The sequence below is a fragment of the Mercenaria mercenaria genome, chromosome 1 (genome assembly GCF_021730395.1).
Source record: "Mercenaria mercenaria strain notata chromosome 1, MADL_Memer_1, whole genome shotgun sequence".
NCBI classification, from domain to species: domain Eukaryota; kingdom Metazoa; phylum Mollusca; class Bivalvia; order Venerida; family Veneridae; genus Mercenaria; species Mercenaria mercenaria.
The window spans coordinates 111860647-111873997 of NC_069361.1; the positions used below are offsets into that span (position 1 = coordinate 111860647).

Genomic DNA, 13351 nt, shown 5'->3' on the forward strand with positions numbered 1-13351 from the left:
TCAGGCAATCCTGATAAAGTGCCTTGCCCAAGGACACACCGCAATGGCAGTAGCCAGGATTCGAACCAGGGGCCTTCACCTCCGTAGGAAAGTGTCCTAGCCCTCTCGACCAATGCGTCCACACACCAGCTAATATAATATATTATACATTCACTTAAGGATCGCTGATAAGCGGCAGATAAGGTTCTTTTTATTGGATTTGGAGGGACACTTTAGCCTTTTAAAATTGTGTAAAAAAAACCGTGTTGAACGGGATTTATCCAAGTCATGTGCTCTGAACCAATCAAAATTCAGAAGTGATTAATCGGCGGGATTTCCGGATTTTATGTAAACAAGGGAACTTCTGCGAAATAAAACATTTAAAAACAAAAGAAGGTAAAGCCTCTGTTGATTGCTCAAGACTGATCGTTTCTTTCAATCTTTGACCGATATTCTCATCTGATTTACATGATTTCCTACCGTGTGGGAAAATGGGAAAATTATGAGTTGTAGAGTAGGCTCAGGAGCTGAGACATGACCTCTATATACTAGGCTCAAGATAAGATCATTTGTGCAGAAGTCCAATATCTATATTTCAGTACTGAATACAGGCTGACTCAGACCATGGCTGATTCGGACCAAATTTACTTGGCTTATTCGGCCCAAATTGTTTAAGTTTTCCTGACACTAATGTCATGAGTAAAAATAAAATTTATGAGTATTAAGTTTAATGTCTGATGCAAAGAATAATTAAAGTCCTTATTTAGATGCATTTTAGTTTGTCAAAACTTCTTACCTGCTTGTACGGTGTATATTTTATGTCTTTACTTCAAGTTAAACCTCTATATAAGCTATAATCAACATTATTTTCTTAAATTGCTGAATCATCCAAAATTTATGGTCATTATTGACTGTTAAATATAAGTTTGTGGCCTGAATCAGCCAAAATATATGGTCATTATGTACTTTTATTCGAAGTATGTGGTCCGAATCAGCCAAAATATTTGGTCCGAATCAGCCACGGTCCGAATCAGCCTGTTTCCTTCAGTACTGCATGGCAGAGAGGTGGTCTTACCGGAGTGCCTTCTAATGAATCGAGTGTAATTAACCTACACTCATTTTCATCAGGTTGGTCAGATAATCAAATTAATTGTACATGAGTCTCGATATTTTGATGGAAGTGTCCAGGGGTACGGATCCGTACCGCTAGAACCTGATTCTAGAGGTACGGATCCGTACCTCTAGACAATCCTGTTAGAGGTTTTCTAGGGGTACGGACCTCCTTTTTCTGGAGATTTAGGGTTATTTTTATCTTAAATTTTGTTGAAAATGAAATAACAAGTAAGTCTTAACCAGTCTTCACTTAAAACTTGGATCTAACTGGTTTACAGATACCAGTGTTCACCCGATTGTTTACCTTCTCTTTCAAAACCTAAATAACCGAAGAACTCCAAATGAATGCTGATTAGTTTGTTGTCAAATTTACTGTTGATAACGGCTAGATTAATGAATGAATCTACCCCTTAAATGATTTCTATTTGAAAATAAATAGGCCTAAATTAGGCATAATAATATGCACCAATTTTTTTTGTGTTATTTTACAAGGTACAATGATAATCGGCATGGAACTGATTGTTTAATAATCAGTTAAGCGAAGTAAAAGAAACTGTTTTTGAAAACATCCCATGTATCTCGTAACGGTTACCAAATGTGTGAAAAACATGAATACACTATAGGGTTAATTATTAATTAAAAATAGCTTTTTCCCCAACATATTTAACATTATTATGTTTAATCTTTATATCTTTTTTTTCTGTCAGTTCGAATCCTCGTGATTTATTTGGTGTTCCTCGGTTATTTATGTTCCGAAAGAAAATGTAACAAATCGGATAAATGTTAGTATCTGGAAACCATTTAGATCCAAGTTTAAGGTGAATTCTGCTGAAATGTTATTTGTTATTTCATTTGCAACAAAATTTGAAATGTAAATTACTCTTAATCTCTAGAAAAACTGAGGTCCGTACCCCTAGAAAACCCCTAACAGGCTTGTCTAGAGGTAGACTAGACACTAGACCCTAGACACTTCCTATTTTGATAATGGCACTGGTCAATATCTCTCCTCCACATACACTCGAGTAACCGCAAATTGTGATACCCTTCATTTCGTGATACTGGAAATATTTACATGAAGCTCGCGCACAGTTTGGTTTTCTGACGTCATAACCTGGAAGCAAACTTGAGAAACGTCAAGTCATCTTCTGCACTCAAAAAATGCTCCGTTTAGTACTTGGAGGCAGGGAAAACAGTTTTAGTTTCCATACTAACATGAAATAGTATAAACATACTAGTGCAATAATTCACCTTACTTCTTCCTTTTAATATACAATACATCGAGGTTTCCCTAAAATAGCATGTTGCAACCAATTGCTTACACTTTGCACAAGAAGGTCGCGACCTCGGAAGACTGGTTCAAAAGCTTTAATTAATTTATTGAAATAGAGAGAAAAGGGTACATCCATATATGGCTAGAGACTAGAAAAGACTTTTGTACAGTGTAAACAATCATGAAGTATTGTTGTTGGTTAATAAGAAGCAGCATGCCCACTCATTTTTAAAGTTGAGGGTACATGTACCCCCTGCTTTTGCAAAATAGGGATACACTTCAAAATTTGGGGGTACACTACATGGCAGATCTGAAAATTTTCTATTTAACTACTGAAATTTGTATTTACATGTTGTTTTTTTTTTGTTTTGTTTTTTGTTTTTTTTACATACAGAACTCTCGTGGGTGGGGTATAACAGATGAGATAATTTTAGAAAATATAAAGTGTTTTTCCAAAGTTAAGATAGGAAATTCTGAATCAAAAGACCCCTCCCTATATTATACTAAATATAAATAAGTTTTCAGCAAGGTTCATGTATTCCCAATTTCGTGAACGGAACACGATTCGTCCGAAATAACATACAGTCAACTGAAGACTGGTAAAATTCGTCCATCAATAATAAATGCCCAAACTATTACAGATATGCAATGTGTATCAGAATTGCAGTTAAATATCGAAAAATAAAATACTGTTAACCTTTTGCTGTGTTTATTAAAGCTAAAATGCCTTTTTGCGTTTCGTATCCATTCTTTTTTGCACACAACCCGTGTGACGTTCGACTAAATCATTTACCAAATCCCTCTATACAGCTGACAATTACGGGACCGACAATTACGCCGAGAATTTGGTGATGGAAACAAAATTATAACGTTCGTGGACCGGATCTGCGTTTTAGACCATACCAAACAATTGGCAAGTGCGCAATGAAATAAACAGCGATTTGGCAGCTGAACTGGGGTTCTGAATCTCTGCATGCATGTACCCCCAACAAGTGATTTTTATGCGTGCATTTGATATTTTGTGCATGATTCACGTACTGCAGTGCGTGAATGGGCATGCTGAAGAAGGTCATGCTTATTTGTTTCAATCAAAGCATATTTTATCAGTACACGGGTAACGGTCATATTCATTGATAGATAGATTGTTCATTGTAAACTTTTTTGTAAAATTGATGTAGGTGTATAGAAGCCCACCTCTAGCAAAACGATAATACAGGCAGTATTCTCCAACTATCCTTGGCAAGGCCAACGCGAGTGTTAATTTGTGTATGCAAATTAAATTATAACAGTATAATGGTGTCAAAACTGATAGAAAACGAATAAATTTCAAATGTTATAGGGTCTCTGTTATTGTAGTACCTTTCATTTCGTTTAATTCAACCATCTCGCAAAGGTAACGGAAACTGTTCTACCAGTCTAAATGGAAGTCAGTTCCGGTTGATGTTTAAAAATGGCAACGCCCATCAGTTAGCAACATAAAATACGTTTTGAAACTGTGGGGATAAAAGGAGGAAAGATTTTCACTTTATATCTAAGTAAAATAGTTTGAGACTATACAATTATTATTCAATAAATTGTGCGCTGTTTCCTTACCATAACGGAAACTGATTACTCGAGGGTACATCATAGGAAGGACCTTTTCTGTGGTGAACCTTCCGCGATGATTCTATGCGGCAATTTTTGAATCCGATTTTAACTTAAAAAAACAAAAATATTAGTGAAATTTTAAGATATCTGGAAAGAATATCCATTTTTAGCTCGACTATTCATAGAATAGTGAGCTATTGCACTCGCCCATGCGTCGGCGTCCGCGTCGGCGTCCGCGTCGGCGTCCGCGTCCCGATTTTGGTTAAGGTTTTGTATGTAAGCTGGTATCTCAGTAACCACTTGTGGGAATGGATTGAAACTTCACACACTTATTCACTGTGACAAACTGACTTACATTGCACAGGTTCCATAACTCTATTTTGCTTTTTTACAAAATTATGCCCCTTTTTCGACTTAGAAATTTTTGGTTAAGGTTTTGTATGTAAGCTGGTAACTCAGTAACCACTTGTGGGAATGGATTGAAACTTCACACACTTATTCACTGTGATGAACTGATCTACATTGCACAGGTTCCATAACTCTATTTTGCTTATTTACAAAATTATGCCCCTTTTTCGACTTAGAAATTTTTGGTTAAGGTTTTGTATGTAAGCTGGTATCTCAGTACTTACTAATGGGAATGGATTGAAACTTCACATACTTGTTCACTATCATGATCTGACATGCACTAAGCAAGTCCCATAAATCTACTCTCTTTTTTTTCAAAATTATGCCCCTTTTTCGACTTAGCAGTTTTTGGTTAAATTTTTGTATGTAATCTGATATCTCAGTATCCACTAATTGGAATGGATTGAAACTTCACACACTTGTTCACTGTCATGATCTAACATGCACTGTGAAGGTCCCATAACTCTACTTGGCATTTTTACAAAATTATGCCCCTTTGACTTAGCAGTTTTTTGTTAAGTTTTTGTATGTAAGCTGGTATCTCAGTATCCACAAATTGGAAAGGATTGAAACTTCACACACTTGTTCACTGTCATGATATGACATGCAGTACAGAGGTTCAATACCTCTACTTTGCATTTTACAAAATTATGCCCCTTTTTCAACTTTTGTATTCATTCAATTGACAAGGCTGTTGAATAGTCGAGCGTTGCTGTCCTCCGACAGCTCTTGTTTTCCTTCCATTCAATTAAGGTTTGGCAGTGGCCAGGGGCGTAGCTAGCCCTGTATTGATGTGGATTCATAGGTTTTGTAGGGGGTTCGGGGACATGCCCCCCCCCCCCCTTCACGTCTGAAGCTTTCATGATCTCTACTGAACAATGTTGGCAAAAAGCCGGTCAATATGAGTATTGACCGGGCCGGCGGTCAATACTGGTTAAAACCGGTCAATACTGGTCGATTGAATACTGTGGTCACTCTTGGGTGGTCAATACTGGTTTATTCAACACTTTTACATAATGTACATTCACTGATTAGCATAGTCTGTAATAGTAAATGTAAAAATAATAAAGCAATTTGAATAATATAAAATTTTGTTCATTAAAAAGTATTATGGTCAATACTGGTTGATTCAATTTTGGTCCTTGGCAGTGTGTCCTAGTCAGGCTTAATTCTGGACAATATACTTAAACTGGTCATTTGTCAATACTAGTTTAGTCAATGCTAAATTTTAGCATCTTACAGTAGCCTTTGTTTTTAATTAATTAAAGTATTTATTACTATTAATTACACTCATTGAAATGGAGAGTACTGATCAATTCAAATTTTGGTCCTACGCAATATCCCTGATCAATACATATAGTGATCAATACTGGTCAGTTGATTACTTTGATTGCTTAACTTATTTTATAAAAATAATGTTACCATGTTCAAGCTTCGCATTAATACAGTGGGATTATTGATCATGACAGCTAATTAGTGACTAGCTAGACAGGCCAGCTGCTCTTGGCTTTGAAGGTTCTACTTCTGCCATGGCCACTGTTTTGCCATACAGCTCATCCCACACAGAATCGTCCGCTCTCTTGGCACGGAATGTTGCTATATGTCATCTATACCTGGCTCTCCCTGACTGCCTCAACTAAGTCGATATTTTGCTTCTGTAAAAGTTTATTCAGCAGCATTACACCCTGATTGAAGCACAAACTCAACAACAACCAGAGAGACGATAAAGTCGAACTCAAAGATGCTACACCTATAGCTGCGTGCTTTGGAGTCTCCTTCTCGCTCTAGCACCTCGAGGGCATTTACTATAGTGTAGTGGGGTATGCGGCTCTAAAGGTGTAGAGCAAGTCTGCACAACTGGCCCATTTTGTCTCAGAGACTCTGCAGGCGGGTTCGCTTGTTCATTTCTTCTCTAGCAACAGGGTCGTTTCCCAGCTCTTCCAGAAATGCAAGTAGACGTTTTGCAGAATACTTGAATGCAATTTAACCAATTTGCTGCACTGTGTCCAGCAAGTTTCTAACAAGTGCTTCTTTGCAGGCGTGCACAATGGAAAGATTCAAGCTATGGGCTTTGCAGTGAACGTACATGGCTTGTGGAACTAGTTGCTGTACCCGAGCTTGTACACCACGATGACACCCCGACATATTACTGGCTCCATCGTAACCCTGTCCACGCATCTTAGTAATATCTAACCCAACATTCCTCTGGCCTTCAATGAACTTGCTGAGCAGAGCTTCTCCAGTAGTTGCCTCTGCTTAAATAAACCCAACGAAACCTCAGGGACGTCATTTTCTGTCTCGGAATAATACCTCACACACATGGCGATTTGTTCCATAGTGGAGGCATCTGTCGCCTCGTCTGCAAGAAACGGATAACAAACAGCATCATTGCATTGCTTCACAATTTTGTTGCTGATATATTCTCCACACAAAGTAATCAATTCGCTTTGGATTTCAGGGGATGTGTATGTTACTCTTGAGTTTGAAGCCAAATGAGTTTTCAAGATTTCACACCTAGTAGCCTTGTCATTCAACAGCACCATAAAGTTACTGTTGCTGTCGTCATTGCTTCTAAGTGGGATATTTTGACGACCACAAAGAATGATTACCTCTATTATCGATCTTAACACATGTCAATTTCTGGCAATGTGTCTGCGTGGCTTTTAGACAACTGTGCTGTAATGCTCTTTTGTTTCCCTTTGACAATTTTCATAAATCTATCAGCACTGGCACAGCAGCTATGATGACTTGAACCGTCCACGACATGCCTCATGATATACTTTCCTAGATTCGACCATTTTGATACTGGAGTGCTGATAAATGTTTTTACCTTTGAAGATGCAGATCCAGTGATTTTTTTGCCCTTTTGGGAAAAGGTCCGGTACCGGATAAAATGGGGAAAATAGGGGGGGTTTTACTCGGATTGGGAATTTTTATAGTTAATTAATAACATCATTTATCTATCTATAAATACTGCATGACACCCTTGTGAGTATTTTATGCAGTTATGCATTTAGAATGCTTCTTCCTTTAATTCCATGTAAATATCATCAAACAAACTTTGAATGGTTAAATCATGGTGAATGTCAATGTAACTAAGTTTTCCTTCTGCAATCCGGATTCAAAATGCAAACTTAATTTGGTCATTTGGGGAATTTTTGGATGATAATTTGGAAAAAAGATTGCATTTTTCAGTTGGGAAAAGGTCCTTTTAGGGGTACTTTATAAAGAAGGAAAAAAATCCCTGAGATCCAAACAGGAGACAGGGTGCACAGTAGATGGAATTTTCAGAAACTGAATATCGTAGCCACTCGTATTTCTGTAACGAATCATTTGAGAATTGACACTTGGTGCCATACTCTGGGCTGAAATATTAAATCATAATGAGAAGTTGATAACAAAGAACCGCATCACGAATAAACCTACCTCCACCATGGATTTAGATCAACCTGCATGCAAGACATATATAGTCTGCTTTTCGCTGGTCATCAACTCGTAAACAAAGGGAGATAATACTAGCAAGTCATGAACATAATGTGCATTTCAGAAGTGGACTGACCCGAGTCCATGGTCCCCCACAGGTGCCAGAAGGTATATTTCCGATTTCCTATGAATTGGCCCAATTATTATAGTCAATTTACATAAATGACTATAAGTGATGTTCAACTAATGATAACGGACTTAAATGGAAAAATCTGAGCCTAAGGAACTTATGCTTGACTGTTCACATATACTAGGGACATGTGAATATAAGAATTTGGGAAGAATCGGATTCATTAATTGAATAATTCTGCTTCATCACATAATGTATGCATATTTAATAGACGTATATACCGGCCATGCGATTTAGATGTCCAGCATACTTAACGCAAACCTCGTTGATCTGAAGCAAACAAATGATCATCTAAGTATTTTTAATGCTAATATATGATATTTATTTACAAATGAGTGAAATGGCCTGTATATTGTTGTGCTTACATTGACTTGAACTCGAATGTTTTTGCCCATTCTCTGTTGTTTTGAAGAACTGTCATCTTCAACGCGTCGTCTGAAGTACATGACAACTTTGCTGGATCTGGATACATCGTGTGAGATTGCCGAAAGTTTATCTGGCTCATCCTCTTTTGTAGGCTCAGTTGACTGATTCTCTAACTCGTCAGATAGCGTTTCTTCCGACCGGACAGTAAAAAAACTGTCAGTTCTACTCTGCAACATGTCAGTTAACTTGTACAAAACTACAATGTCTAGAAGTCCCTAAAATTGTGAATAAATGACTCGTATAGTATGATGATATAAATGTCTGTGACTTTCAGTAATGTTATTAAAATTACCTCATTTAAATTATTACGTATATATTTAATGTTTCTTGAATATTTCAAGACTTAGTTGAAGTTATCCAAAAACAACCGAAATGAAGACCATATATATATATCTCTTTTTAGCTCACCTGAGCACGAATTGCTCAAAGGTGAGCTTTTGTGATCCCCCTGTGTCCGTCGTCCATCTGTCGTCATCAACAATTTGACTGTTAACACTCTAGAGGTCACAATTTTGGCCCAGTCTTAATGAAACTTGGTCAGAATGTTACTCTCAATAAAATGTTGGATGAGTTTGATATTGGGTCGTCTGGGGTCAAAAACTAGGTCACCAGGTCAAATCAAAGGAAAAGCTTGTTAGCACTAGAGGTCACAATTTTGGCCCAATCTTAATGAAACTTGGTCAGAATGTTACCCTCAATAAAATCTTGTACGAGTTCGATATTGGGTCATCTGGGGTCAAAAACTAGGTCACCAGGCCAAATCAAAGGAAAAGCTTGTTAACACTCTACAGATGAAAAATTCATAATTTCATGAATTCCATTTCGCTGGGGGCATAACACAATTTTTTGCCACTTTTAGAAGTATAAACACTTAAAATGCCTGAATGCTGACAGATTCACTCCCCGTTTGTTGTGTTGGTTAAGGAATTGCAAAAAGTTGTAATAAAGCACCACAAAAGAACCCTTACTTCATACTGTTCATCAGAAATACCATATAACATGCTCAGCCACCAATGTGCGCACTTTATTGTGATATTGCAGTTAATCAGAAATTATGGATCTTTATCACAATTCGAAGGATTTTTTCTCATCAGTTTTACAGGAGACATTTCTCAGTTAGTCAGTATGGCCCAGATGCAAGCGCAAAGGTCAGGCCAGGCAGAAGAGGTGGATGATGAAACATTTGGTCCTTTGCTACTCTCTAGATTAGAAGTAAGTTCCTTTTTCTCATCCTTTTCAATATGTACATGTATTCATAAACCCAATTAAACAAGTCTGATACCTTATATTCTATAAGTAATTCACTTCCCACTAATAAATGCACCCCACTAAAAGAATACTAGCAGTATAGTTGTGGTCTAATTGTTAATTTATAGTTTATGTTTGCTAAAAAATATGGTACCTCATTTTTGGCTTTAATAAACACTACATTTTGCTAATATTATAGCCTCTAATAGCATTAATAAGGCCCAATGGAATATATGGTAAGATAAGAAATGCATATACAATGTGTAAGAACTGTAGATGCATGTATACACAGGTTATCTCCCATCAGTCTACTGCAATAGAGTAGGGTCCACTTATTCATAAATTTGTTTTAACTGTCGTAAGAAAATTACATTGGCACAATTATATGTGTAGAATATTATTACCAGGAGAAAGCCTGGTATCGTATTCTACAAATATTTTATCATTTTCATTCAGTGAAGGCCTAAAAATTTCTGTTTTGGTCAGTCTGACCCTACATAGCAATCCAACCCATTCAGAGGGGCCACCAAACTTAGACAGAAAGCAAGTTGAAAACGGGCACTGCCTTTGTATGGTAGTAACCTATAGAATTTCTTGGGTTTTTAATGTGTTTGGGGCATGCCCACTTCACACTGACCCTATATTCAACTAGATAGACAAGACACTGTAAATCAAATAAATCTGTGCCAAAATACAGGCTTTCAAGTAGTCCTACTTTTCGAAGAAAAAGTAGAGCTATTGGTAATTGCTCTCGCCGAAGCGTCAGCGTCGGCGTCGCCATTGGTTAAAGTTTTACTATGTTACTATCAAAGCTATTGACTTGAAACTTAAAATACTTATTTACTATCAAAGTCTACACCAGGAGAAACAATTCCCTTAACTCTGATTTGAATTTTGACAGAATTATGCCCCTTTTTAACATAGAATTTTTGGTTTAAGTTTTTGATAAAGTCAAATATCTCTGTTACTATTAAATCTTTTGACATGAAACTTAAAATAGTTATTTATTATCAAAGTCTGCACAAGGAGAAACAATCCCCATAACTCTGTTTTGAATTTTGACAGAGTAATGTCCCTTTTTAACTTAGAATTTTTTGGTTAGTTTTATAAAGTTTTTACTGGCAAAGTTCTCATTCAGAGTCAAGCACTGAGAAAAGTCGAGCATGCTGTCTTACGGACAGCTCTTGTTAGGTCTGTTCCTACTTTTTTCCTACTTTTTGAAAAAAACTCCTATGCCTACTTTTTATTTATAAAAGAAGAAATATGCTGACAAATGTTGTTAGTCTATTTGCAGAATGAATGTTGTTACATAATATAAGGACTGTTGGTATACTAGTGAGGCTCTGCTTTGTACAATTGGACCTCAGAGCATCATGAAATAGACAGACCTTATATATCATATATATCAGGCCCCCCCCCCCCCCCACCAATATGAACAGAGGCGCCCTCCCATACCTACCCCATCTAAAGGTGATGCTTCTGTTCTAAACTGGCACCCCCCTCCCCCACCCCACACACACACCAATCAAACAGCTCTGGAACCGAGCCTGTATATTGTGATTGAGGTTCATTTGAAGTGTGTACCGCCTCAATAGCCTAGTGGTAGAACGCCCGCTTTGAGTGCGGGAGGTCGTGGGTTCGATCCCCGGCCGCGTCATACCAAAGACGTAAAAAATGGTACTAGCAGCTTCCTAGCTTGGCGCTCAGCATTAAGGGGATAGTGCTAGGACTGGTCAGCCCGGTGTCAGTATAATGTGACTGGGTGGGGTATCATGCCACGTGTCTACGGCGTGATATTCCAGTGAGGCAGCACTATAAAGTTGGGCATTGTGCTCACTGCTACAAGTAGACACTGTCGTTTATATGACTGAAAATTTGTTGAAAAAGACGTTAAACCCGAACACACACACATTCATTTGAAGTGGCCTGCTGTGTAACTTTGAGTAAATATAAGAGATTTTTGTTTTCGTAAGTTCCTACTATTTATTATTAGATTCCAGAACTTTTCTCCTACTTTATATCAGAGGCCCCTACTTTTCTCCTACTTTTTCATCAAAGATGACGAAAGCCTGAAAATAAGCACAAACATCAGTGACAAAACACCAGCAGGGTTGGTATTTTTACCAATAGGGGAAGGGGCCCAGGCCTGTGATTTGGGGAAAAAATAGCTCAGTATTTGGGCAAAGGGGAATAAAAAAAACCTGATGTAAAGTCAATTTTTGGGTAAAACTGCATGATTCAAAAGAAATTTTCTGAGGGGAAGGAGCCAGTTGATGGCACCTATTATAGAAGGGGAATAACCTGACCAGACTGTAAAACATATGAATATGGTCAATCCATGGTATCTAATATGTCTGAAACCAAGAGCACAAAGTTTGAAGACAGAACTAGGCAAGTTGTAAAACAAAAAATCCACTGTTGTATTCTGTTATTGGTGCTCAGTCTTGCATTATAACCCTTTAGCCTGTCAAAAAATCTTTTAAGTCTGTTTTAATTCCAGTTTATTTTATTTTAGGCTCATGGAATTAGTGCAACAGATGTGAAGAAGATGGAAGAAGCAGGATTTTATACTGTGGAGTCAGTAGCTTACGCACCGAAAAAAAATCTGTTGGCCATCAAAGGCATCAGTGAAGCTAAGGCAGACAAAGTTTTGGTAATATATTTCATAAATTGATAATATTTCCTGTGCTTGTTTTATGCAGTAATTATATCCCCAGAAACAGAAGTATAAGAGAGAGTTTGCTGTATTGAATTCACTCTGTGTCTGTCCATCCTTTATTCATTTCCAGAGCCATGTTTCCAAATCCACTGAATGGTTAGATAACTACACATTAATGTTTATCATCATCATGCAAGGAAGTGCACCCATGACCAAGGTGAAGGTCTTACTTGGATGTTAAAGATTCTTCCATTCTTCATATCAAATTGGTGGAAAGATTTTCACACAACATATAAGATTTACCTTATCAAGACAACATGCAGATTACATGACCCAGGTCACCAGGTTGAGGTCACAGATCATTTTACCTTCCCTCTAAAGTGAAGTCTAGAAGGTAGTTATCATTTTCATTGATAACTCTAGTTTTATACTACCCGGTAGTTGATTTTAGCTTGGGATGCTAGAAATTTATTTAAATCACTTTGACTTTGCTTCTTGGGGGAAATCCATTACTGGTGCTTCATAAAAAGGCCTGGTCATAGACTTTCCAACACGACTCGAACTTGCAACCTCCAGTCCACACCATGTTCAGTAGATCACTGCTGTCCAGTTGATGTAAGATTTAACATATATTGATAGTTAATTTTAATGTATCATAATTAGCATTGCTTTTAAATGTTTCTTGTATTTATCCTACACAGTTTTCTCACTTTGTTGGGGAAAAAAGAAAATTTACAAGATAAAAGGGCTAAAATGTTTGTTTAACCAACTTGATTTTTGCACAAATTCAATTATGTTTATGTATTTAGGATGTTGTAGAATAACAAAGTACAGCAAGTAATAAATCTGGTCTACAGCCAATCAATAAGCTGCATGACAGGAAGTCTTGGTAATTAGTGCTATACATAGATGCCAGTAATTGGATATCTGCTGCTAGCAAAGATTTATGTTTGTTAAATTAACTTTTAGTGTTTCTAGATAAGTTTCTGTAGCCAGGAATAGGCTGAAAATAACAATGCTTTATTTCTACACATAAGGCCACACCAAA

At 37.2% G+C, this 13351-nt stretch overlaps 1 protein-coding gene across 1 annotated transcript in view; it reads left to right on the forward strand.

Annotated features, from left to right (window-relative positions):
• Positions 1–277: 277 nt before the first annotated feature.
• LOC123526459 (DNA repair protein RAD51 homolog A) overlaps positions 278–13351 on the forward strand; it is a 65092-nt gene continuing 52018 nt past the window's right edge. Inside the window, exons 1-3 of the mRNA XM_045305620.2 lie at positions 278–375; positions 9491–9608; positions 12160–12297. Of these exons, the coding sequence (XP_045161555.1) occupies positions 9522–9608; positions 12160–12297 (225 nt within the window). The 5' untranslated portion in view covers positions 278–375; positions 9491–9521. The remainder of the gene's footprint in view (positions 376–9490; positions 9609–12159; positions 12298–13351) is intronic.